Source organism: Chironomus tepperi, unplaced genomic scaffold (assembly GCF_022539635.2).
Source record: "Chironomus tepperi strain 1889 unplaced genomic scaffold, CSIRO-AGI_Ctep_v1 contig_382, whole genome shotgun sequence".
In the NCBI taxonomy this organism is placed as follows: domain Eukaryota; kingdom Metazoa; phylum Arthropoda; class Insecta; order Diptera; family Chironomidae; genus Chironomus; species Chironomus tepperi.
The window spans coordinates 297,282-324,893 of record NW_027226504.1 but is presented as its reverse complement, the minus strand read 5'-3'; the positions used below and the strand labels follow the sequence as shown (position 1 = coordinate 324,893).

General features: G+C 33.0%; 2 protein-coding genes across 2 annotated transcripts in view; both read left to right on the top strand.

Moving 5' to 3' along the window:
• The first annotated feature begins 356 nt into the window (after positions 1 to 356).
• Positions 357 to 26,959, top strand: LOC139096304 (beclin-1-like protein A). The gene is made up of 5 exons (XM_070648003.1): positions 357 to 980; positions 4,826 to 4,972; positions 5,106 to 5,234; positions 26,724 to 26,864; positions 26,945 to 26,959. The coding sequence occupies exons 1-5, from the start codon at positions 357 to 359 to the stop codon at positions 26,957 to 26,959; spliced, it is 1,056 nt and encodes a 351-aa protein (XP_070504104.1).
• Positions 26,905 to 27,612, top strand: part of LOC139096293 (dipeptidase 1-like) — a 70,220-nt gene continuing 69,512 nt past the window's right edge. Inside the window, exon 1 of the mRNA XM_070647991.1 lies at positions 26,905 to 27,612. Within this exon, the coding sequence (XP_070504092.1) occupies positions 26,994 to 27,612 (619 nt within the window). The 5' untranslated portion in view covers positions 26,905 to 26,993.

Here is a 27,612-nt window from a genome sequence, read left to right as displayed (position 1 = left end):
GTTCCTCTTAAAATGCGCCATATCTTCAAGATGAACCTTTAAAAATTTAATACTAATGACTACTTTTATTTTATTTTTTTCATTTCACAGTGTGCGAATTTTAATTGCGGTGTAATCTGATTGTGGAGGATATCTGTGTGCTCTATTTTATACACATCCAACTTTTTATTTTATTTCCATTACCAGCTTTTTTTCTTTAGAATTAAAATTAAATAAAAATAAAAATCGAGAGCCAACAAAAAAAAGAGGAGAAATTAAAAGCATTAAAAAAATGTCAATGAGAGATAAAAATAAATGAAAAAATAAGGATAAGAGCTACCAAATAAAAAAAAAAGAAGTGAAGAGAAATTGAAAGCATGACCGAATTTAAATACGGTTCGAATAATTATCATAAAAAATTATCGACCGCAGACAAAGCTATTGTTGGTGGTACAAACGTGACCGCTTGTGATGAAAATAGCCGAAAACCGCGTCTAAAAAAATCTTTCAGTGAATGTGAATATTACGAGATGGATAGTGGAATGAGTGGTAATTTTAATTTGTCACCGACAAGACGAAAATGTCGTGTTGATGAATCACATCGATTTCATCATTGTCCAAGGCAAACGACCATTAATGATGGAATTAATAATGTTATGGGTGATATCTCATTTATAGATATACCAAAGACAGCAACGCCCTATAATTATGACACATCAAAGTCACAATACTTATTGGCACAGCAACAAAAATTAAAGGAATATAAAAATGATCCTAATTATACAACAACCAATGGTGATAATTATTCAAGCGAATCATCAACAGAAACTCGTGGAATATTAAAGAACAAATGTATTACAACGGCAGCATCGTCAACGACAACGAGTGAATCAAATGCTAGCAATAACAATAATAACAGTAATAATAGTAACAAAAGCTTATTGAAACGGAATAAAGGATTGAGTACATTATCGTTGTGCAGCTGTGACGCTGAAACCGAGGTAAGTTTGTAATGTTACAACATACATAAATGGAGATTATAATAATGTTGAGTAATATGGGAGGTAGATGATGAGATTATGGCACAAAATGAGCATTTTTGGGGAAATGGCAAAATAATCTGAGCGACACAAATGAAGAAGGCTCCATCACGGATCTTTTGAGGCTCTAATAAACCTCTTTTATTAGCAACAAATGAGGGCTGCTTATTTTTGGCAGCTATTTGAACGCTAGAGAAATTTTTTGATTTTACATCCGTTTTTTGGGGGTTTTGTAATCAGTTGATAGGTTGTACCTATCAATGTCAACTTACTTACTTACTTCCTTGGCTGGGGCGCACGGAGGCCCATTGCCGCAAACGTCTGTAGACAGCTCTGTCTTTCCATATATTCTGCCAATTAGGGATATTGAGAACTCTAGCGTCCTTATCCATACAACCAATCCAGGACATTCTCGGGCTTCCTTCTTCTTCCATCCATAAAGGTTACTCTCTAATATCAATGTCAAACCCTGCTATTCTATGCATTAATATACATAAATAATGCTTATAATCATTAGGCCCAGCTTTATGAGCTGGATTGGCACAGCTTTAACAATCTGTTGTATCACAACCTTTAGACCTACAATTTCTAGAGGGTTCCAAACCACTTTCAAGCTCTGCACATTGTAAAGACACGAGAACGTCATAAAACCTGATAAACCCTGCAATGTACCCAGTTACGACTCGTGTGTGCAAGATTACGTAAAGAAAATCATCCAGATCCTATTATATCCTTGTATACTCAGCAATTAAGACCACATTATGTGCCAAAGTCCTCAAAACTGCACTTAACACACGAACTGAGCTTTGTAAAAAGAACGGCACATAATGGCATGAAAGGGCAATGCTCTACCATTTAGGTCACTGATGCCATTTCACTTATTTAAGCTTTTTATAAAAAGTTCATTTTCAGCCTATTTTCATCACACTCTACAACCACTTAAGCAAGTGAAGAAAAACAAGGGCAAAATTGAAAAACTGAACCTTTTCATTGCCAATAGCAAGCATGAACATTTTTCCGGTTGAATAAATCGAACTCTTTTCTACATCAATTTCATTTGTTTCTCGATAATATGTAATGAGAAACACAAGAAGAGACGGAGAGAGAGAGAGAAAGAAGAGAGAATTGATTAACTTTCATCACAAACGTTATTGTTAGTCATTTATTGAGATTATTTCTTCAATTATATGGTTGCTTTCACTGCCTCATTTCCTATGTTATTCATTCTTATTTCTTTCTCTCTCTTAACTCTTCAGCTTAATACAACAAAATCCTATACAATTGAAGACCCTTTTTTTCACGCAAAATGTGATGAAAATCATTTGCTGTTGCTTCCTTTTCTTTCCTTCTCTGACTATTTGAGAAGAGATTAAGAGGAATAGAAACGTCTAAAAATGGAAGATTGTAACGAAAAAAAGTTTCCTTTTCTTTTATGCTGATTAAATTTTTATGTTGAATGAGATGAGCTTTGGAGATGCTGTTTCGGAGTGGAATATTTTATTTCGCATGAATCAATCAGATTTGAAGAATTAGATTAAAAGTTGATATAAAAGTTTTTACTTTTTTGGGAGGTTAGGAGTTCAAAACTTTTCAAAGGTCAAATTTATAAAAATTTAAAGTCAAGCGGACAAAAATTTTAAAAGTTTGTTTGCAGCTTTTCTGATTGTACCCAAATGGACAAAAATACTTTATAACTAGTTAAAGGAAGATTTAATGTTTAGTTAATGACTAGTTAGGTAGAGCCTTACCAGAGCTAAATCTAGGAAGAATGACACCTATCACCATTATCTCAAGCGACAGTCAAGTTGCTTGAACAATTGCTAAAAGGGCGCCGGTAGGTTCTAATTATACTGTCTACTTGGATATAGTATGGACAACATTTGAGTGTGTACCAATCGGGGAGAACAGTTAACATTCGATTTTGAGATCATAAGATAGATTTCGAGTTGTCCAAGGGTGTTTCGTAGTTAGTTCTCTCGAACCTACAAATCCTAACAAGCAAAAATACCACATTTAGGTACCGTAGTTGTATTTGTGTATAATGAAAGCATTCTCTGTCTGTTCTCTGCCTGTTAATTAAAGGGAGGATGTGAGCCGCGTTTTCAATTAATATGATTCGAAAAAGAACATGTGATAAATTTCCCATGCCAACTTTGAATCCACGCCTACGCCAGATGTGTAATAATTAATTCCCAGAAATTTTCTAAAATTTCCATAAACCTGAGTAAATTATAATTTTTTTAAAATTGAGTAACAGCTTTGATTTAAATCACATCTTAAAAAACACCTTCGATGCTTAATTTTCTGAATTTTAGAAAATATTCCTAGAAAATTCCACAAAAATTTTCTAAGCCTAAATTATTTAGGATAAACATAAAAAGCCATCTAATTAGTATTTCTCGTGAAAACATCAAACAAAAAAATAATCAGCTTTAGACAAGCTTTTAATTGACTTTTCTCGGGAAAAAAGTCTATTTTCGAACTTTCTTCGCTAGAACTTGACGAAAAGTTGGCAGGAAAATCTCCTGAAATAAATAAATCAAATCAAATTTCCTAAACTTATTTTTATATCCAAAAGTTTTCTTTTTATTTTGAGATTTCATCAAGTATATTTGCATTAAGTTGATTAATGTAGAAGTTACCAAGATTAATATGATTTTACGAAGCTGAGGAAAATAATTTTCTGATTAAATTACTATTTGATTGAAAGCTATGAACAGTGGTGGGCAATCTGTGTGCTGCGGCACTCTAATGAGCTCTTAAATGTATTATGAACCGTTTGCCATGTGGAGTAATGGGTGAGGCTAATCACTAAGCAGTGGCGGGCAACCCGTGTGCTGCGGTTCACTAATAAGCCTTCAAATAATTTTTGGAAGTGCCATGAACCGTATACCGTGTGTAGTTTCGATCGAGGCTTTCCACTAAGGAAGTGATAGGCAATCTCGGTGACGCGGTTCACTAATGTACCGCCAAAAAATTTGGAAGTGCCTTGAACCATATGTCGTGCGTGTTTTCAGTCAAGGCTTACCTCTAAGGCAGGGGTGAGCAAGTTGTGTGCCGCGGCTCAGTAATGTGCCTACTAATAAAATTTGAAAATGCTTTGAACCTTAAGTCTTGTGCTGCCTCAGTCAAGCATGCCTCTAAAGCAATTGTTTACAACCTGTGTGCTGCGGCTCATTAGTATTTACCATGGATTAGCCATGAAGTGTCATGAACCGTTTGACATGCGCAATTTCGGCCGATTTCCACTAAGGTGTACGACAAAAAAGCAAAAGGTTCCCCACCACTGCCAAAAATGATTAATTTTCTTGCCTGAAGACTTAATCTCTCTCCATAATATATGTTAATAACAAGATGAAATGCCTTCCTAATGCTCTAGTCATTTTCCATGTATCAAAAAAAGTTTCAAGTGAAGTTTATTAAACATTAATTAACTCAATGAACGGATTTAAGATATAATTCAGTTTGGCAATCGAATGACTTTATGTGATAATAAATAATTCAGGGACATCATTGACATTAAATCGGATTTAGATTTTAGGATTGGAATTAAATCAAATACCTGAAGATAATTTTAAAATTGTCTCGGAGATAATCGAAAAGTTAATGAATTATAAATGATCAATTTAGTGCCATTTGTTCCTTTAAATGCTCAATTACCCATGTCAAACACTAATGAATAGTGTGAAGGCGTTAATTGTTATTTGAAGGTAATCTCTGTGACAAATGTCTTAAACATTAATCCCCACAAAAAAAAGTCCTTTACATCCTTAACAAAAATTTTTTCATTTTACACTCCGTTAAAGGTTATACCGAATCAATCCCGGCCATTATATCAGTATTCATTGGATCGTAAGCGACCGTTACATACCTACACATGCGAGCAAAACGCACAAATCCTATTAAGATTGGAACGTGAGCGCCTTAAAAAATATGGATCATATGGACGATTGGTAAGTTGATTGCCGTTCACATTTCTATGTACATAGAAAACAGACGAGAGCTTTTGGCTCACGATAAATTGAATTTTAACAATTTTACTCTTTTGTAAATAATGCGATTCTTTCTTTTTTTCAATTTCTACAGCACTTTACTACGCTATCGAATACAGAACAGCCAAAGTCGAAGCAAAATAGAATCGACAATGGCAGTTTAAAGGACTTTAGTGTATCTAATACACGAATACCTGGATATCCTGAGGCAAATCATATAGAGGTATGTGTTATCGTTTATTGTTCAGCCATACTTCTCTTTATTTGTCCTATAATAGAATTATATTTATTTTTTTTTTTGTTTTATACTGTATCGTAGCTGCAGGCTACGTAATTTAATATGATACCATAAAAATGCTTACCATTATGCCATTATGGAACTGAAAAATATTTTTTTTTTCGATAATATGTCACATATGTGAGAAAATTTAATTTTATCTTTGAATGTAATATTAATGAACGTACAGCACCAAATGATTGGAGAGACAATAATGATAAAACAGGCATGAATAATTTGGGGAATGGTGATGCGTGGTTATAAAGGTTTTACTTCATATTACTAAATGAAAAACAATTGATTTTAAAATTCATTAAATTTAATAATTATGGAAAATTTCAACGATGTTAATATTGAATTAGGCTTTATGGTAGGTTATATGGTTATATGGTAGTTCAACAACTGACCGTAATTTGGTTCGAAATATGCTATTAATTGATTTGGTAATTGAACAGGGTGGAATATAGGGTATCTAGCCATATATGGGTGGATCTGCCATTTCAAGAGTAAAGGTTCTGTGGACGAGAGGTTAGGCAACAGTTCGGACATCTATAACACTCTTTTCCCTATCAGACATAGAGTATGCTCTCATATTACAGAAAGACCACTACGGTACCTACATGCGGACTCTTTGCCTATTAGTGTTTGTTAGCAATTGGGCTCGATTCCCACCTAAGACCAATCTTGTCAATCCATTATATGAAGTTATGTCGATATGAATATGATTTGCACAATGCCCACCACATTGCAATTAAGTATCATACTTAATATAGTCATAAATAATAGATTAGAATTGGCTGCTTTATTTCCTAATCATCTCTTCTTTTTTCGAATGCATCAATTATGAAACGATTGACCTTAAACTCACGCCTTGCACATTTGATTGTGGTTTTGAAAATTATGTGAGAAATACCTCAATTTAAACAGCTGAGACGCGTAATATATCTAAATCAATCTAATCTGATTGACACATATTGAACTTTTGCTACCACGGCAACGAGGTGGTGGCATATTTAGAGCCAATAGACAGTTTATCCACTTACTAGCAGAACTAGTTACCACAGTTCAATTTGTGTCGATCGGAAAATATTCATTTTTTCTACTTAAATGGAAACCAAGTGGACCCTTGCAGGCAAAGAGCATGATTTCATGGTACATAAATAACACTACGGTCCCTTAAAAGTGGTGTCTTTCCCTTTTAGGGTCAATTTGGATAATTAAAGCCAAACGGCGTCCTTTAGTTAGTAGCTTTTAAGCGGGTTTCAAGTAATTACGACTACCAAGCGGACGGTAGTTCATTTTAATAGTCTTGTCCACTTGGATGCCTTGCTTACTTACTTCGCTGGCCATACAGATCAAGTGTGATACAGGGCCTCCGTCAGTCGGCGTCTGAAGCTGGCTCTATTGCTAGCTACCGTTTGCCAATTACCAATTCCAAGTGTGCTACTATCTCTATCGAAATTTCTTCCATTCTTTCCATGAGTTCTTTGGCTTATCGCGTGATTGAAAGTCTTGGATGTCTTTTGGATAACATTCAAGTATCTGCTAATCAAGACAACTTCATCTTCTACATCAACATGTTTATAATTAACAAGCCTAATTTTCCTTTAAATATTCATCACATGCCCCCTACAAAAAGAACATGTTATTGTTGGAACTAAATTTAAAATTATTCAATGCATAAACAATTATTTATGTTTCACACTGAAAGATAAATTGAGGAGCAGGATAATTAATAAACATAGAGTGTACAATGCAATTGAATGATTATGGTATGGTTCCAACAAAATTCGAAAATTTCTCTGTTGTTGATGAATCAACTGTCAGGAAATTAGGCATTTGTATTGTTATATATAACATCTAACGCCTCTATGATCAAAATATGAAGTGCTTTTGTGTATTGATAATCTAAATAATATTGTTTATGTCCATCCAATTGAGAAACAATAGGAATATCTCGTTGTATGTATGTTTCATACTAGTGTGGTTGGAGATTAGGAAATCATAATTCTTAATTAATGAATAAATTTATGATGTGTCGTTTCCAAAATTCATTTATCTCATATTCATATTCATGAACATAAAGCCACACATTTTATATGTGGCATATTCTAAAACAATTGAAAATTTTAATTTTCCTTATCTCAGATTTATAATTTTTTTTTTTTTGCACATGCACAATTTGTATATCCATTGAAAAGTTTCATTTCTGTATTAGGTTAGAGGGTATTAAGCTTTGAAATTAGATTTTTTTTATATCCTGAATATAATGAATTTATTGTCTATAGTTTTAATTTTAATTTTTAATATTTTTGTTCGAGTCAGTCTTGATTATTCAAAAGCCGGGATTTTGGTTGATTCTGGCATGTGGAAATAAAAACTGATAAAAGTGTTAAGCTTGTGGTTAGCGTATATAGTAATGATTTAAGCACAATGCTCAACTTTGACTTTCTCAGGTCATTTTGTCTGCAGACTTAATTCGCATAAAGGCTTATTCAGATAATTGAGATCCATAGCTGCGTCAGATCGTTTCGTGGCTTCCTAGCCGCTCGATTGTTTAACGCGTGAGGGACTTCTGCACTTGATCTACACTCGATTAACCAACAATTTATAGGGGAATCAGAACTACTCGTTTGATCATATTACTATAGCCATATCCTGATACCACTGCGTTTGAATTTGAATAATTAAGTACCAAAGGATTCCGCCACCAAGTCATGTATTCTAATTTAGAACTAATTAAATTTGAGAGTAGAGCCGATTACATTTGGTATGATCCTTGAAAGTAGGCTTCTCCTGACTACCACCTTGGTCAATACTATATGAAATTCAAAAAAACTGATTTTGATAGCAATCGATCCCTTCTATCCACAAGAATAACATAAATGTAAACTGTTGTCTAGCCACACGCACTTAATGTCAATCTCTTTCGACATCCCAGATTCTAATCAGCTGAATTAATTCCAATCTATTCCTAAAAATTCAAATTATCCTAAATAATAATCAGCATAAAGTCTCAATATTGATTAACATTCTCACATAAATCTTCAAAGCCACAAATCTTCTTTGTCGTAAAAATTTTCTTTGTTCCTTTCATGTGTGAATGAACTCATTGTCTTAATATTATTATTATTATTATTATTTCACCAATAACAATTAACTTCCGACACTTTCCACAACCATAAAGGATCATTAAAGTGAGAAAATTTTTTTGGTAATCTTGTTGGGGCTGTTTAAAGCTTATGTCTGCTTTATACAGTCATAATAATAAGTTTGCCTTGATGAAAACTAAAAGTTTTTCATTTTGCAAATATTTGTTGTGAAAAGAAGAGAAAATGAAAATTGACTTTATTAATTTTATGATCCTAAGCTTCTTTTACCTCAAAATATAGTGCATATAAAGAGACTTGTTTTGCCTGTATACAGACACTTTGAATCATGATAAGAGATAGAAAATTGCTGTTTCCAAAATTCATCCCTAATTGTTTCATGTTTGAAAGGCTATGAATAACTAATGAGACTTTAGATATATGAGCTAATCTAACCACACGTTCCTTTATGAAATAAGCAGTAACTGAAAAGTTCAATTCAGATGCAGGATCCAAAAAGTGGAAAATCGTGTTAAGGATTAATAAATCTAACAACCGTCGTCAGTCTGAGTTGAAAGGATTTTTTATTTCCGACAATATTCTACTTCAAACCTTCAGTGCTGTTCAGCATCAAATCGAGCGCAATAAAGTTGAAGCCTTTTCACCTAATCTCTACTTTCTATTTTCAATGTTTACACTTTTCAATCAACTTTTCAACATTGTTGTAGATATTTTTAACATGAAGAGTTCTTAAGAATTTTGATTTGATTTTCAGAATTGGAATATCGAGTCTTTTGTTGTTTGAAGATTCAAGTGAAAGTGTCATATTAGAACAAAGTGAGATTTAAGGACGTAGCTAGAGGAAGCAGTTTTTTCGAGGAAGCAATTTTTTAATGTTTTAAGGCGTTTGATGTGTTTTTTCAAAAATCCTAGTAAGCATCATAATCGAATAGTACAAACCTGAATGACACATATGAAGAAGGCTCCGTCATAGACTAGAAGTTTAGTGGAGCTTTCTTCATATGCGGCAAAAAGATTAATCGGTATAAATGTCAGAAGCCTGGCTATATCAGAGTAATGGCTGCCTATTGTCGTCATATGTAGTTTTTCAGAATATTTCGTTTAACCCTAAAAACCCCTTTTTTTTGACTCATTTACTACATTCGTGATGAAATCTGAGATATATGAAAGAGAAGTTACTAGTTTGAAAGTTTAGACTTAATAGTCAAATCTTTAAGCAACCAACCATAACTTTTGAAGAATCCTATCTTTTGGTAATACGACATGGGTTCGATTCCTATCTAAACTTGCCCGAATATCAAATCGGTTAATCGATCAAAAAATCCAAAGCCATCATAGCTCTAACTTGGTGACATATTCGGTTAAATCCTCACCAAGTCATACTAGAGTCATGTCAACTTAGTAATTGATTTTGGATAGATTGACCGACGTGTGTCATTCGGGTTGGCTCATCCAACATTAAATAGAGACCCCTGTAAACATTATAAGATTTTCATAAACCATCAAATAAGTTCATTTGAGAAATTATAGCACTCAGATTCATCCTTCCATTAATTTAGACAACATATTTAAATTGACACTTTTTGACTCCATTTAACCTAACACAACAATGATTCATAAAATTGAAATTAATATTTGTTTTCATCAAAAAATACGTTCATGTCATTCCTCAATTCACAAAGTGAAAGATACTCAAATTGAATGAAAATTAAATTCCCTTATCTTTACAAAATTGCATTCCCCATGACTTTTCGTACTTCGAGTATTTTCTTTATTATAATAAAAGAAAATCTTTACCACTTCCCCAGATTTCTTTCAATCTCATTCGTCTTCATTTCTATTTTTTTCATTCCTCAATTCAATAAAAGCATTTCATCTTCCTTCTTTTTTTCATATCTTACGTATTTTTAAGAGCTTCAATCACGATTGAAAATCTGAAGTGAAAAGCAATCGAATCATATGGAACAGAATTCATTTGTTATTATCGATGAAATGAAAGCAGGAAGAATATATCTGCTCATCCTTTAGAAACAATTATGTAGCCCTCAACTGTTGTTATTTGCTATTGCTGGAGATAAAGCATTTAAAGTATTATTTTGGTCCATTAGATTTTCAATTCGTTCTGTTTTTCTTTCGTACGTCCAATCGAATCTAAATCCAAGATTTTTCTTTCAATTCATTTCACTGAAGTGTATTGTATGGAATTGAATCTGAAATGCAATAAGTGCTTATATGTACATCGCAGAGTTGTGGCTATTATTCAATTGTCCGAACATCATTGTGGTCAGGATTGTTGAAGAACTGTAAGAAAAGTCATGTTGTTTAGTTTGAATTACATCCAATCAACCCTACTATAAGTAGATACATACCTGCAAATACGTTTTTTTTTTTTTTAAATAGTCATTCTAAGACACAATGAGCATACTCAACTAAATTAGCGTTCTGCAAATTCAAGTCTAATCCATTAATAGTCCTGATGAGTTTGGAACTCTATGTGGCTTCTAAATGACTGCCTTAGAGAGTTTATGTCTCTCCAGGTGACTCTCTGGTATATACCCCAAATAGCACAAGCCTGATATAATCTATTCATAATCCGGTCAGGTCGAGGCATGACTCTAATAATTCAAATTGATCCGGTACCAAATTGAGAGTCATTAACCAATTGTAAGCTCTTAAAAAAGCAACATAATATCAATTAAACTGCCTGTTGCTGTAGACATTGACGCTGACCCTATTACAAAATATAACTGCGAAACTAATTAACATTTTCTTAATTAATTTTTTAAAATTTTCCCTAATGACGGCTATAAAAGAAACGATTCCCAGAATTCTTCTACCATAGTATAGAGTGTCATATTGCTCCAGACCTCTTCATCTCTAAATGACAAAGTTAACAAGAAAAACGACGCAATTCTTTTTAATGTCACATTATCATATGACATTGAAGAAATGAAGAATATTGACATAAAATCTTTGATTTAATTTGATTGTCTATACTAATAGCGAATAAATTTTTATTTGACTAGTTGCATGTCTGGTTCTAGCGACGACAAAATCACATCTAGACGACATTACTTGACGACTAATAGTCGATAACTATTCTAATAAATCTCTGTCTACTTACTTACTTACTTTGTCATAAAGATCAATTGTAATCTATGACCTTCCTCAGATGGCGACTGAATCTGGATTTAATGCTGGGTTTCGTCTGTCGATTTCAAATAGCAAATGCATTACTGTCTCTATCGACAGCTTCCCTTCAAAAGAACTTTGGTCGTCCACGAGCTTTTTATTATCTACAAAGTCGGATTTGAAGACCTTATTTAATGGAGCTTCTGTAGGTCTTCAATAGCATGTCCACCCCATCGAAGCCTGTTCAATTTGACTCGTCTTATAATGTCAACCTCTTTATACCAAGTGGACAAGAATACGTTATACCTAGTTAATGGCAAGCTAATGTTCAGTTGATGACTGGTTCTATCGAATCGGGATAGAGTTGATGCAATTCTGCGCTGCACCAACATTTATATTGATCTCCATTTATACTGTCTACTCGGATTACTAAGTAAATCCACATTACTTCAGCTTTCCAACCCTGAAAAAATGACAATGTTCACTGAAGAAAGTAAGAAAAAATACAGAAATTTACTGTACGAGAGATTTAATCGACATTGGTATTTAATTTAAGCACATGCAATTTTTCTCTTTAAAGCTTTTATGTCTGTAAATTATCCGAGTCTTAACAGTCGGATTTAGGAAGTAATTCATACATGAGCATGATATAATACAGGAAATATTCATCTTCTGTGCCTAAGCACGCAAAAGATTGTAATGAGTTTTGTAACGATGAAGTGCTTTGAAGGTGCCTGTGAAGTTTGTGTTGGCAAAGCTTCCCGACTACACTGAAGAATGTCTAAGTATTTAATGAAATCTTAAGCATTGGAACTTACACAGTAAATAGTAAAGTAAATACTGAAAAGTTTCAGACTCGACAGTGTTCTTGAAAAGTTGAAGTTTTGCTACAAATGTAACAATATTTTAAGCAGCATGGGGGACGATCCATGTTGTACATAAAAATTATTCTTGTTCATGGAATCATAATCGTAAATAAAAGTAAACCGAACATAGATAAGTATGAAAAATATTTTCTATATCAAGCCGATATTCAGTTCCAATGATATAAATTCCAACAATGGTAAAATTCGAACTAACATTTTCAATTCTTTATGCTTTTATTGTATTTCTGGTTTATTATTTATTTACTAGCACAACCTCCCGTTACTCGTAAATTGAGGAAGAATATTGGCACTTAAGGAAGATAGAAAAAAATAACACAAGAAATATTCACCTAATAAAGCACTTTTCCCCTGTTGGGATATGAAGTTTTATGGGTTGAATTTCAATTTTCCGAATCACATCGATTACTCTTTAAGAATTGATAGTGTGCAGAGGTGTGGGGATCTAATTTTCACAAATCGGAATCTAATCAGAATATAGAATTGTGCAGATAGTTTTAGGGATTGTTTATATGTGAATTTAGTAGGTATATTTTGAGATGTGAGATAAAACAGTGTTGAGGAATGATGAAGAACAACGAAATATTGGCAGTGAGTCAGTGGTGCAGCCACAAGAGAGCTTTGACCTTAAAAACCAAAAAATGCTCTACAATTTGCTATGCATTTTGTCTTGCCTTTAACTTGAATTTGGCATTGCCATTGTCTTGAGTCTGACCTTGCCAGTGCCTTAAGTCTGGCCTTGTCATTGCCTTGAGTCTAACCTTGCCTTTCCACTACACTAGCTGACACAAAGCAACTTAGACCAAATTTTAAGTTTTAATCATCCTTATCCAGCACAATATAATCGCTAGGGTACAGCTTCGACGCCTTGATGATAAGGCAATACATGAGGATGTCCTCAAGACTATCTAGTCGACCATAATGTCGGCATTATTGGTTTGCCACCTTGTACTGTCTGGCTATGTGTTTTACACGCAATTTTGTCCTTGATTCTACCTGACGTCCTGAAATTCAATATTGGCCACTTATTTAACATGACATCCGAGATTTCAAGTCCATCATTTGCGCACTACTCCTTTAAAACCAAAAGAGTTATAGACCCTTAGGAAAATTATCAAAAAAAATGTTAGTCGACTAGTTTCGAGCATAGACAGTATAATAAAGAAAATTATATGGAAAATATCTATATTAAATACTAAACTTTATTTTGTCTCGCAGCGGAGCCAAGAAATGAATGAAAAAGTACGAAAATTTGTTTGGGAAAAAAGCGAGAAGAAAATAAATACGAGAAAATTCTCACAATACAACTGAACACAGTATTTAGTTAAGCACATTTCTCTATTTATCTTTATACTTTTTTCCATTCTTTTCCTTCAATATCACAAATAATATAAGAAAAAAGGTTTTCTTCTTCCTGCTTATTCTTGTGGATTCTCATTCTTTGTAGAAGAAATAAGAATTTTCTTTTTATCGATTCGCTTTGGCTGATTATATTCAGTTGATTGATAATGTTGTGGTTGTTGATTGGCAATCAGGGATGTAGCGAAAGTTGATAGCACTGTGGGTAAAATATGGCACTCCCTAGGGGACACACAATTCAGATTCAATATTATTGTCTAGTTGTTAACTAGACCTAAGGTCGACAAATGACTCATTTGATGGAACGTTACCCGATCGGCACAAGTTTTAATGGCAGCAAATACCTTCATGATACAGAAGTTTCATTTTGGTATCTAAAAGTGTTCTCTTTATCAGTGATGGAGGCCACATGTCATCCAAGTGACAATTTTCATGTTACCTGCCATGAAATTGTCATTTTGGACGCAATATGAAAACCAATTGATTTTACATGAATAATATGCGATAGGGTTTCGAACATAGGTTTACTTATTAACTAGACATTAATGCAATGGTGGACACTCTTTTTCGTTACCTCGTCCTTGTTTACTCGCTGCCAGAGCTCGAAATCAACTAGAATCTTATATGCAGTCGAGTCGACTTCGAGCTCTGCTTGCGGCTCCTTCCAGCATTGCTAATTCTCTGACGGTAAGAGGTAAGAGGAAAAAAAAACAGTCTAACCTTAACTCAATAAGTTATAAACTGAATCTCACACAATTCCAGCTACGTAATGGATCCCTGTTGTTCTGTCGATGTATAACAATCACCGCACTGCACTCATTTAGCTTCATTCACCAAAATAAAACTCTTTCATTTCTAAGATATACTGCAGTATGTTCACTTAGACAAGTACTGGTAAATCACTACCCCCATGAGACTGTTGGTGAAGCATGCACTGCAATTAGCAGCAACCAGTGACTATTGTACTCATTCACAGAGCCCGAAATAACGCAAAAAATATTTTTCGCAGTGCCAGACTCATCATGATGATGAATGATGTTGCCGTATGATAAATATGAACATTTTTTTCATCTTCTATTCCTTACTTAGTCCTCTTCTTCTTCCTTTTTATGTCTATTTAATTTTTCTATACAGCATAACATATTTTTCAGTACACAGAATGAAGGAACATCAATTTATTGTGTGCTGATTTCATTTTATATTTCCATTTTATTGTTCATTCTCATTCATGTCCACTTTTTTTTAAAATGAATTGTGTACACTCAGTTTTTATGTCCCTTTCATCTAAAATTGCTTTAAGAAATATAGAAAAACGTGAAAGGGATTTTTTAGTGGATTTGTGTTTGTAAATAGAAGAAAAATGTCTGGATGATCTCAGAAAAAAGCATTTTGTGACATGGAGTTTATGAAAAATTGTTTGCCTTGATAAGTGGATGTGGAATGGGCATTAAATGGAATTTAATTTTTTTTTGCTCTAGTTCCCAATTTTTTACATCATCTTTCAATTGCTGTTTCTCTTTATTTGTAATAGAATGTAAATGGAAAGGATCTATAGTCCATAGTCCGTAGACCATAGACTGTACTCCAGTGGTGGACAACCTTTTATTTTTCGCGGCACACCTTAGTGATAAACTAACCGAATCCACAAACAGCATACAGTTTATGGCATTTCCAAATTTTTTGGGTATGTACAATAGTGTGCCGTGGCTCACAGGTTGTTCATCACTGAAGTACTCGCTCTGTTACCGATAAAAGCCTAACTTCCTGTCTTCTTCCTTAGTAATACTAATATAATTATTAAGCATTCCTTAATAAACATCTGCTTGTATTCAAATAATTATTTTAATTCATAATTACTCTTAATTTAACCTTTTTCAAAAGGTTTCAGGGTTGTTAATCAAGTGCATGTATCTGGGTATCTATGGCCAATGTAGAAAGGAACAGATAAAATTATGGATTGTTTTTTGGCAGAAATTAGGGAGTGTTTTGGTTGAAGTTAGGGACAAATCCTGCCTAGACTGTTTTTCTCACAAACTCATACAAGATTAGCTCCGAAATGCTGTGAGGAATGTAAAATTTCATGGCATAAATTTTCTTTTCGTCACACTTTTCCTTGAGCAAAAACAGTAAGAACACGGGGTTATTAGGGAAACAATTTTTCCGGAGTGTGGTAACTATGAGTGTCCAAGGTGAAGAACACTTTTCTAGTACTTAAACATGTGACATTCATGTGGTTACAAAATTTAGACGGCTTCCATTTGGTATTAATAACAGATTTTTTGCGATTAAGCTTCTTGGTCAAAGAATGTCCATTGTCTTACGCAATGGTGCTTTAAATTTAAGTTTGCTCTAGGGGGATTGAAATTCATCTTTTTGCTGGATCATGCTCACTTATATTGATTGAGTATACTCATGAATCTTCATTAAATGTGATAAATTTTTTGCTTCCTACAACTCAAATTTTGGCTGATATCAGCCAAATCACAGATATCAACCCTGAAAGGGTCTTGAAATATTTTTTCATTCTCTTCGAAAGCATTAGCCTGATGAAGCAAAACATTATGTTAATAGGAAATTTCATCACATTTTCCGCATCGACAAACCTACTTAAAAAGTCATATATTCAAGAGCAAAAACTTTACATGAAATGGCACTTCCAGAAAGTACCTAAAAATCATAACATTGATTTATATTGTATGCTTACTAGATTATATGAAAGAATATTCTCCCCAAAAAAAAAGTCATGACATCTCCTCATCCTTCTGAGAACTCCAAAAATAATCTTCAATTTATGAATGAATTTTTTTCTGTGCATTATTCTCATTTTCTCCTTCATACTCAATGTGTACTTTACGTAATACAACACAATGTAAAGTCATACTTCTCAAAGAATTAAATTTATGTGTCTGGGCTGCGTTATGACATGCAATAATAACATGAAATGGAAAGGAAAAATAATGAAAAAATTTTTTCCCTCCTTTTTTGGGGATATAAAGCACAAAAAAATGCAAAGCTTTTTGGTATTTTTCAATCAAAAAATTCAAAATGTTGAACTTCCTACTTCTTTTTGTTCCTTTCCCCCTTCAAGTTTTGACTCAACATACTTTTCAATACACAGATTCATATCATAAATCATCATGCGTGTATGTGTATATAAATAAATACCTTATACTTGCTTTTATTCAACCTTTTCATCATTGAATTCCTTTCTTGTTTCGTATTTCCTCGCTAATATTTTTGTCAGAATTCTCGGAAAAATATATACTGAAAAGCGAATTTTGAGATGTGATGAATAATGGCTAAATGTGGGGAAACTTGGTGCGAAATAATACATTAATCTTGCAATGATCAATCATAATATGACAATGAATGTGATGCATCAGATATAATGTATTGGAATTAAGCTATGCTCGATTGGAAATCCTTACAAATTTTGATTGTGTTTCTCATGCTTTATTACTTGATTTAAATGAAATTCTGAGGTTATTTTGAAAATTAGCAGGAATTTAATGGAGATACATGAACGACAGAAATCAATCCGAGTGACACAAATCAAAAAGACTGCGCCACGGAACTTTAAAGGCTCCGCTAAACCTCTTTTATGAACACCTAAAAGAAGCCGTCTAAATTTAGAAGCCATATGGACTTCAAGTGCAGACGGCTTCCATTTAGTATTAAATAAAGAGGTTTAGCGGAGTCTTAATAGTTTCATGACGGAGCCTTCTTCATTTATGTCACTCGGGCAAGTGAAAAAATTTTAGCAAAAATGGAGCAAAACTCTTGTTAGACGTCAATTTTTAAATCTAATTTCGAGAGCCATAAGCACATACAATGACACTAACCCTCTGATCAGCTTCTACAATAGTAATGTCATAAAAGGAGTTGTTCAGATTCCATAAACTGTAGGTCTACCAAGTGCAGAGACCTAACACATTCTCACTAGTTAAGCAATTGTACACTCTTGAAGGAGACGTCGTCATCGGGACCGGGACTGGGACCGGAAAATTCTCGGGGAAGAATACGTTGTACATCTTAAAAATCTCAAAGCCGATTTGAATTTTGTGTCAAAAATTCGAAAAGTGTCAACTCGACTCCGTTATAAAATTCAAATCGACATAAAGCTGTGCTTAGTACTTGAATTACTCATCATTTTCGAAAAATTTACACAACACTGCTCAATACTCGAGTAGTAAAAAATGCGTATAGTTCCTGGAAATGACAGAAAATTCTCTTGAATTCTGCAACAAAATTCGGTTATAAATTTTCGCTGAATTTTATATCAGATTTCCAAATCTCTTAATTAAATTTTCTGTAGAATTTAATAAAATTTTCTGTCGGTTTAAGGAACCGCAACCGCGGAAAATCGATCGTACATCAATCCATATGAAAGAGAATATGAGTAGTCTGAAATACTTCCGATTTAAACCCTTTTATTTACTAAAATTTTAAAGTTACCCTAAGGATCTTCCTCCTTGTCGATTTTCACAAGATATTCACAATACCAAAAAAAGTGGAAACTTTTGCGACAATATTAAATCGAATAAGGGAAAAGCGATGTTTAACAAAAAGGGGATTACAGTTTTTCTCATGAAAAATAAAGCTTTTCATTTTTGAGGGATTTTCTCAATTGAAGATTTATCAAATTTGAAGAATCAACACAAATTTTTAAGGGAAGACACGAATAAGAAGAAGGAGAAATTTTTCCCGTGTATCAATTTCCATGATGACGATGATGATGCTTTATGTAACCGTAATAAATGTGCTTACGGTATCATTGATAAAAAAGGAAGTAGAAATTAGCAGTGGAAGCTTATTTAAATAATTTGCTAATTAATGAAAGATGGGTAGGCGGAAATTCAGTCAAGACTTAAATAATAAGAAAAAGGCAATGATAAATTTTTAATTTTTGCCTTGAATAATGCCGAAGGTATTTGAATTAAATATTCTTCATGGAATATATTTAATTCTTGAAGAAAAAAAGATAACTAAATAAGATATACATAGCTACAAAGTTATAATTACTCTCAAAAGACTTTGCAGCTTCTTAAATGTAAATAACATAAATATTTCTGCTTCATAATTTGCTACATTATTGTGATTATTAAATACATTCTTCAATAATTTTTGATTGAATTTTTAATTCGCTTTTTAGTCATTTGAAAGAATTTGTTCGGATATTACCAAGATATTACTTGATGATTAACAGAATAAGTAATACTCTGTAGATTCAAAGTCAGATTTGGAAGTATTGTATGTACTTATCTGTACTTTCCATATAAAATTCGAAATATTTTACTGACTTACTGTACTTATATGGAAAATATTCTAAGGATTATTTTGTTCCAATCACTCTTGTGAAATATGTGAAATGAAAAGTCTTAAAATTGTAATTTTTTACCTTAGCTTTCTTATAATAATTTTAAAGTAACTACTAAAAATCCGAATTTAACTTAATTCTTCTTATTTTGGCCTGAATTTTCTTATTTGAAATGAAAAGTCGTTCTGAAAAGCCTGATTTTGCCTCGAATTTTATATTTATAGTGAAAAATCACCCAGAAAAGCAGAATTTGGCTTCGATTTTCTTATTTGGTATGAAAAATCATCCGGAAAAGCCGAATTTGGTCTGGATTTTCATAGTTTGGTTAAAAAAATCACTCGGAAAAGCCGAATTTGACTTCGATTTTCATATTTGGGATTAAAAATCACCCGGAAAAGCCGAATTTGGCTTCGATTTTCTTATTTAGTACGAAAAATCACCTGGAAAAGCCGAATTTGGTCTGGATTTTCATAGTTTGGTTAAAAAAATCTCGGAAAACCGAATAACTTCGATTTTCATATTTGGGATTAAAAATCACCCGGAAAAGCCGAATTTGGCTTCGATTTTCTTATTTAGTACGAAAAATCACCTGGAAAAGCCGAATTTGGTCTGGATTTTCATAGTTTGGTTAAAAAAATCACTCGGAAAAGCCGAATTTGACTTCGATTTTCATATTTGGGATTAAAAATCACACGGAAAAGCCGAATTTGGCTTCGATTTTCTTATTTGGTATGAAAAATCATCCGGAAAAGCCGAATTTGGTCTGAACTTTCATAGTTAGGTTAAAAAATCACTCGGAAAACCCGAATTCGGTCTGGATTTTCATATTTGGAATGAAAAATCACCCGGAAAAGCCGAATTTGCAAGAATATTTGGTATTCACCCGGAATTTTCCGAATTTGGTCTTAATTTTCATAGTTAGGTTAAAAAATCACTCGGAAAACCCGAATTCGTCGATTTTCATATTTGGGATGAAAAATCACCCAAAAGCCGAATTTGAGTTTCTTATTTGAAAAAATCACCCGGAAATTTTTGGTCTGAACTTTCATAGTTTGGTTAAAAAATCACTCGGATTTAAAGGGATTTTCATATTTGGGATGAAAAATCACCCGGAAAAGCCGAATTTGGCTTCGATTTTCTTATTTAGTACGAAAAATCACCTGGAAAAGCCGAATTTGGTCTGAATTTTCATAGTTAGGTTAAAAAATCACTGAAAACCAAAAGATTTTCATATTTGGGATGAAAAATCACCCGGAAAAGCCGAATTTGGCTTCGATTTTCTTATCACCCGGAAAAGCCGAATTTGGTCTGAACTTTCATAGTTATCTCGGAAAAGCCGAATTTTCGATTTTCTTCCAACACTCGGAAAAGCCGAATTTGGCCTCGAAATTTAAGGTGAAAAATCACTAAGAAAAGCTGAATTTGGATTCCATTTTCATAATTCGGTTGAAAAGTCTCTCAAAAAAACCAAATTCTGTCTCAATTAGAATTTAATTTGGACCAAACAAGCGCAAATTAGTACATTCAGTTTTCTTATATAAAGGTGAAAAACTTTGAAAAACATTATTTTCTATTAAATTTCCTTTTAAATTAGTGAAATTTAATAATTTTTATCACTTTTTTAAAGAATGATAATACAAGTATTGTAAGTACAGTACAATACTTACTGTACTTTTCATACAAGTACAGTAAGTACAGTAGGTACAGTATGTACTTACTGTACTTTCCATACAAGTACAGTAAGTATTGTAAGTATTGTACTGTACTTACTGTACTTTCATATAAAGTCAACAAGTACAGTAAGTACAGTACCTTTTGGAGGTCTGAAAAAACGGCTTTTTAGTATTTGAAAGAATTTGTTCCGATTTTTGCCGGCTAAATATTACTTGGCAGAATAAGTAATATCTATAAGATTCAAAGTCGATTTGGATTTTGTATGAAACTATCTTCCATATTTCGGTTCAAACCAGATAATTTGGAGTCCGGACTCCGAAATGTGGAGTCCGGACATTTGGACTTTAGCCGGAAAGGGAGTCCATTTTAGTCAAAAACTCCGGGACTCCGGCTCCGTGGAGCCCATACCTTCGGTTACACTGTGTAACAGTGGTGAATTTTTTGAAATTTTTTTCACTAGGGATTTTTTCACATTTTGCAAAAATACTTAAAAATTTAACCGAAAAAAATCCGAAAATCATCAAACTTTTTGTAACAAAACAATTTCAAAAATAAGTAATATTTCAAAACACTCCAAATGTCCGGACTCCATTGGAAATCCGAAACTGATCTTTTGAAGAATTTTCCAGATTTTTTGCTCATTCTTGTGTGGGATTGTTTTGATTTAAAAGGGAGAATACAATTATTTGCCGAAAATTTCAAACTTTTATTTTTTGTATAAATAATAGATCAATTTTCAGTGAAAATGAAGGATCAAAAGATTTTAAAAATGAGATAAAAAGTTCAGATTGTTGTTTGAATGCTTTCAATTAATCTGTTTATACTGTTGTTTCCATACACGTGTACATTAAAATTTCTAAAGAATTCAGTCAAAAGTTACAAGCATTTAACTGTGGGTTTAAATAAAATTAACATTAAAATCTGTCAAATGCAGCAATTATGAGTTTTCAAAGCACCACCACAAGCGAAAATCAGGCAAACAATTCAATTGTTCCGATTCAATTTCCAAGAATATGAAAATATTTTAAGCATAAAAATTCAAAGGATTCGCTGAATTTTATCACAAAAAAGAGGATATGTCACTCAAGCAGAGCATATTTCTTCTTCTTTATTATATTTTCCCTTCGTTTGACTTCACAAACAACTGTATAAAGTATTGTAAGCATTTGATGTGTGAACAACAAAAAATGGAAAAAGGGAAAATCAGTTTCGCTACTTTTATAAATTTAATTCCTCTTTTTATTAAAAAAAGCTCTTTTGTTAAAATCTAGAATCACTGTTGTCATTGAAAAGAAGCTGACATAATGTGCATGCAAAGCAGATTATTGGATTAGCTTTAAACAATGTCTGCTCATTTTTGTGAAATGTCAGGAGTTCTTAGGTAGCTTAATCTAGTGGGGTAGATAGAAGCTTCTTGCCAGAGCGACACAAATGAAGACGGCTTCGCTCAAAAATTGGACATGAGTAACTAAAGGAAGCTTGAAGAAATTCGGGAATAAACGAAACTTGACGATATTATGACTAAATTATGGACAACTTTTTATTTCGTTTTGCGATATCATGTCGACGTACTTCAGCCACACCTGAATCCAAATGGTAGTCTGATGAACTTATATGATGCATCCATCAGGGGCACTGTCAGGAAGCAGGAGGCTTGTCGCTTAACGTTTTTCTATGCTTTCTCGCTATCGGGATCGGGATTGGGATTGTCCGATTCTGAAAAGTTCCGGGATCCCGAAAATTTATCGGGACCGGGATTTCGAGAAAGCATTCGTTTTTTGATGTGTGCTTATAAAATGCGAAGACCCTGAAGCTTTGCGATCTAGATCCATGGGTCCTTTCGTACAGATTCATAGATTCTGAAGTATGTTAAGGAATATATCGAAAAATTGAGCACAAAACTAAATTCAGCTGCTTAAATATTTGTTGTATCTTCTAAAGAACAAACTTTAAGCCTTAGTGATGACCAATGATAGAGATGTATCCTCTACATCATGTAATTTCCTTGAATCAATCAAAAATCAGACGTGACAATATGAAGAATAAGCATCAAAAGTAAAAGCATAAAAATTCTCTTGAAAGAATTTTGTCCTACATCGTTTTGTCATTGACACATTTCTAGTGATATTTTTTGCTATCCTTATCACAACTTCTCTTCCTTATGTAATATAAATGTAAGAGAAAATGAAAACACTTTTTTTTCTTCATTCCATGTTATGGAATGGAATGTAGCGAGATGAAGGCGTGAAAAGGAAAAAGAGGAAAAAAAAGTTTTGGTTCTTTTCGCAAGACAAAGTTCATCCCCAACCCTAACTGGAAATTTCCGTTCTGTTTTTTTATTTAAGAATAAATGTAAATTTGCTTTTAGTTTGTCCTTGTCGCTATCTAGAGTTGGAATTCGGTCAAGGTGATTTGTCTTATAATTCGGTCATTTTCTAGGTCAACTTTAAAGCATTTATAGGGATGCTCTGTTCTGAACTATCCTGAATTTAATAAAAGGTCAATTTTAAATTGGAAGCTTATTTTTCATTTCATCTATTGAGTCTTGAAGCGTTGTTCATGTGCTAAGCGTAATACTTAGCAGTCTTTGGCACTGTGTTTGTCTTTCTTTCTAGAGTGTACAGCTTAACATAATGTCTGGTAAATAACTAAACCTACGGCTTGAAACTTTCACAGAAAATGACATTTGTCGACCGTCGGTCTAGTTTATTAACTAGACATTATGTCAAGTTGTCCACTCGAGTTTAGTTAGGTATGTATATCAGGATATATGTCCCATGTATCTTTGATGTTTCTTACGAACGTTAATGTAAATCATTTGGAACATTTTGGTTACATGGAACTAGTTTTGGATGACTTCTCTAAAACATCTTGCTCACACGAATTGTAACAAGGTATAATAGTTGTCCGAAGTTTCGGTCTTTACTAAAAATTGGGAAAGTCTTGGCCGCAGCATCGAGAACCCTTATTAGGTATTTGATACAGAGGATAGGCACAAATGTTCCGGATTTTAAGCAGAATTTAAAATTAAAATGATTTACTAGATCTTAGTTGAATCGTACTTCATGCTACTGACAGATCCGTCACATTCTGACCAATTACGACCATTATGACCCATTATTTAATTATTGAGAAATCTCCTTCTGATAGAAATCAAATGTTTGTCCTTATAAAAGTGAAAATTGGAAATATGCATTATTAATATGCCTTCATCCTATTTCAAAACTTCAGTCACTTCAATTGCAAAATGCGCCTTCAACCCTTACTTTCTTAAGCTCCATATCCAATTTCATATTTTCCTTCTTCTTCACACGAACATAAAATAATATCATAAAAATAAAAACAAGAACTTACTGCAGAATCACAGCATGAATGTAGATTTCTGCTTTTTTCTATAAATGTTTTTTCAATCTTCACTAGACATACTTATGTGAGTATTAAAAGCAAACGTAGCAAGAATTTATATTAATGCATAAAAAACTACAGGAAAAAGTTTTAAGCATATAATTAAAAAAATTAAATCAGCTCGAGGCTGTTAATGAAACATTTTTTTTTATTCACACGTACTGAAATGATATTGTTTGGATGTTTTTCAACATTATACATACTTGCTTTAGGCTAGATTCGTGTTAAACATGTTTTTGTTTGGGAATTGAGCCACCTTTAATGTGGATTTAGGGATAATGTTGCCATGTCTGGATGAAGATGAAAAAAACATTGGAATTATAGCACTTGTGTTGATTCTTTGATGCTGTTTTTGAAAAAAAGGTTCAAGGAGGTTTGTTATTTTGTAAATTGAACATGAAAAGATGAAATTGAGCTTACAATTGAAGCTTTGATGGCTGTAAATGCTAGGGAGAATCAATCAATTCTAATTTTTGTCAGTTACTTTTGTTAAATCTCCTTTTTGAGATGTTTAATGCTTCATTGTAAAATTTAAACCCAAAAAATACCTGCAAAATTAACTTTAATGTCATCATCAAAGGGAGTATCCAGTAATTTTTTTGAAGGGTAAGTGGGCTGAGTTGAAATTTTTTTGGTATGGATAGCAAAAATTTAAGGAATGAGGGAAGGAGGAGGGAATGCTTTTGAGATTTTTGCTTCTAAAAACCTGGCAACTTGAAGAATTTTCACAAAAAAATTAGGGTTTAATTCTCCCTCTCCTATATGTGCTCCTACCATCATCCCTTATTTACCTTAACTCTCGTCCTGCTTTGAACAGTCTATTTACTAATTTTATCTTAACAAAAATGAAAGAAAATTATCTTGAAGCTCAGACTAATTTTCCTTTTTCTCATTTCCAAAGGGGAATGTTTGGCAATGATGTAACGATTAAGGGGAAGTGGGAAGGGGGTTTACAATTTTGTTACGGTATACAAATTTTGGTTCATAATTTTGAACTTACAAATATTTACGGCAATTTAACGAATTCAAATGCTCTGAAGACTCAGCCAATTGAACTTTTATTCCGACTCTATATATCAATATTTAGCACTTTTAAACACCAAATGAGAACCGCCTAAATTTGGCAGTCATATGAACGGATATGATGGATCCTGTAAAGTTTCCTTGAGAAGCCATCTTAATTTGTATCATTCTTGTTGGATAAGGAATAGGTCGAAATAAAAAACCATTTTTAGCTTTACACAGAGCTCGAAATCGACTTGAACTTTACATTGAATCGAGTTGACTCCAGTTGACTCTTTCATACAAAATGCAAGTCAACTTCAACCTCTAACATTACATAACTCCCAAACATTCCCTTCCCCAAAACGGAAAAAGTAGAAAAATATTTTTCGTACCAAAACAAAATACCAGTTCAAGCATCAAATCTTTAGAATTAATTCAATTCAAATGAATCTGTTTTTACGAAAGTTAAATCTGTCCCATACCATACCATGAGCAAAATATCTTTACAATTTAGGATAAAAACAAGTCTTTTTTTTCGGAAATGGTAGCAGAATACTATAAGCAGCAAACATAAAGGTTGTTTTCGTTAAGGTGTTGGTTTTAATACAGTGACATTCCTGTTCGCATTTTATCTGATTGTCTGTTTTGGGGAAGAAAATGTGGCTTTTTAAAGCAATGCAGAAATAATAAGAATTAGCGTAGAGGATGTATGTTGTGTAGTGGTTTGCTGATTCGAAAATTACTAGTTAAATCATGTCGAATACTTGGCAAGGTGCTTGATTCGGTTTCTAAGGTGCTGCTGCCTTAAAAATGACGTGAAATGCCTTCGCGGTATCGTGCAAGATTGTGACTTTTTGACCCATTTTGACGGAAAAAAATTAAGTTTAATTCAGCATGTATTGGAAGTCCAAGTTTAACAGTACACATTCATCTCTGCCAGATTGGATAAAAATCCACCAAAACATAGTAACGACCAATTTTGACCAATCCATGTCTAATTCGGATATTAATTTGTGATTAACAGTTAAACATTAAATCATAGTAGTCGAAAAAGTTAAAGTTTAATTCAAAAGAATTTTAAACATGAAATAACAGAGAGGGGCGTACAACTACTACAATCTCCAACCAAATTTGACGCAGCCATTTCCGCACCAGTCACTAAAATGCGTTCAAACGACTAGCTTGTTTAACTCATCCAAATTTCATCTTTAACATTTAAATGCTGGTTATGTTGTCTTACACAGAAAAAGAAGAAGAAAAATCAAGAAAAATAACAAGACAGCAAAGTAATAAAAATTAAATTTTAATTAATCCCAATAGAGTCGATTTAACGTTTGAGCTAGCGTGTTAAAAATTTTTAATTGAATTTCCTGAATTTTAATTTTATTTTTGGCATCAAAGGCAAAGGGCGACGGAAATAAAAAAAAAGACTTTTTAATTTGACATGATGGCATAATACTTACCCTGCTGTTTACATACAATTCTCTTCTTATTGCATTACGTGAAATCTAATTTTAATATCAAATTTCTCTTCCTACATGTTTCACAGAATGAGGTGTTTAAAGGAGATCCTAATCGTAATCCAAACAACAACAACAACAGCATCAGCACCAAAATTGTTGATGACGATATAATTCCACCAAATTTTCCGCCACCACCAAAATCATCTCATCTACAACGTAGTGCATCTGTAACGAATAAGCATATATCAAATCCAGTGATCAATCAAAATGAATTTGCATCAACTCGACCAAATGCTAATACATTGAGCTCAAACAAGCCTGATTTGTTTAATTTTACCACTAATAATACAACTGGTATGATGGATGAGAGGATGCCAACAGTAAAAACTAATAATCCTGGAGAGATTAATGCAAATAACTGTCAATCATCTAAACTAGCATATCCATTATTTTTCTGTGACGAGCAGAGTCGTCAATTGTATAATTCAACAACGGGTGATGAGAAAAATTCTGTTTATTTTTATCATCATGAGCCGCCAACATATTTACCAAATTATGACAATATATCATCAAAATATCCTGACAAATACAACACTCTGCCACCGGGTAATGAATGTCCGGGTGGAATATTTCCATTACAACAATTTAATATACCAATCACAAAAGTTCATTCGAGTACATGCAATTTGAACAATCAATTTAATTCATCAAATTTAATTAGTAATCATCATTTTTCAAATTCACTCAATAATTTCAATATGATGGATACACAACTACAAAATTATTACAACTTCAATCCATCATTTACACAATTACCGCAATCTCGTGGTGCCGCTCCATTTGGTAGTTCATCAATTATCGGTAGCTCATTTGCCTCAAATATTAGTCTTAATGGAACACCAAAGAATCCAAATATGCCGTGGAAACATCGGCAATGTTCTAGTCGTAGTAGCAGTTCTGGAACAAATTCATCAA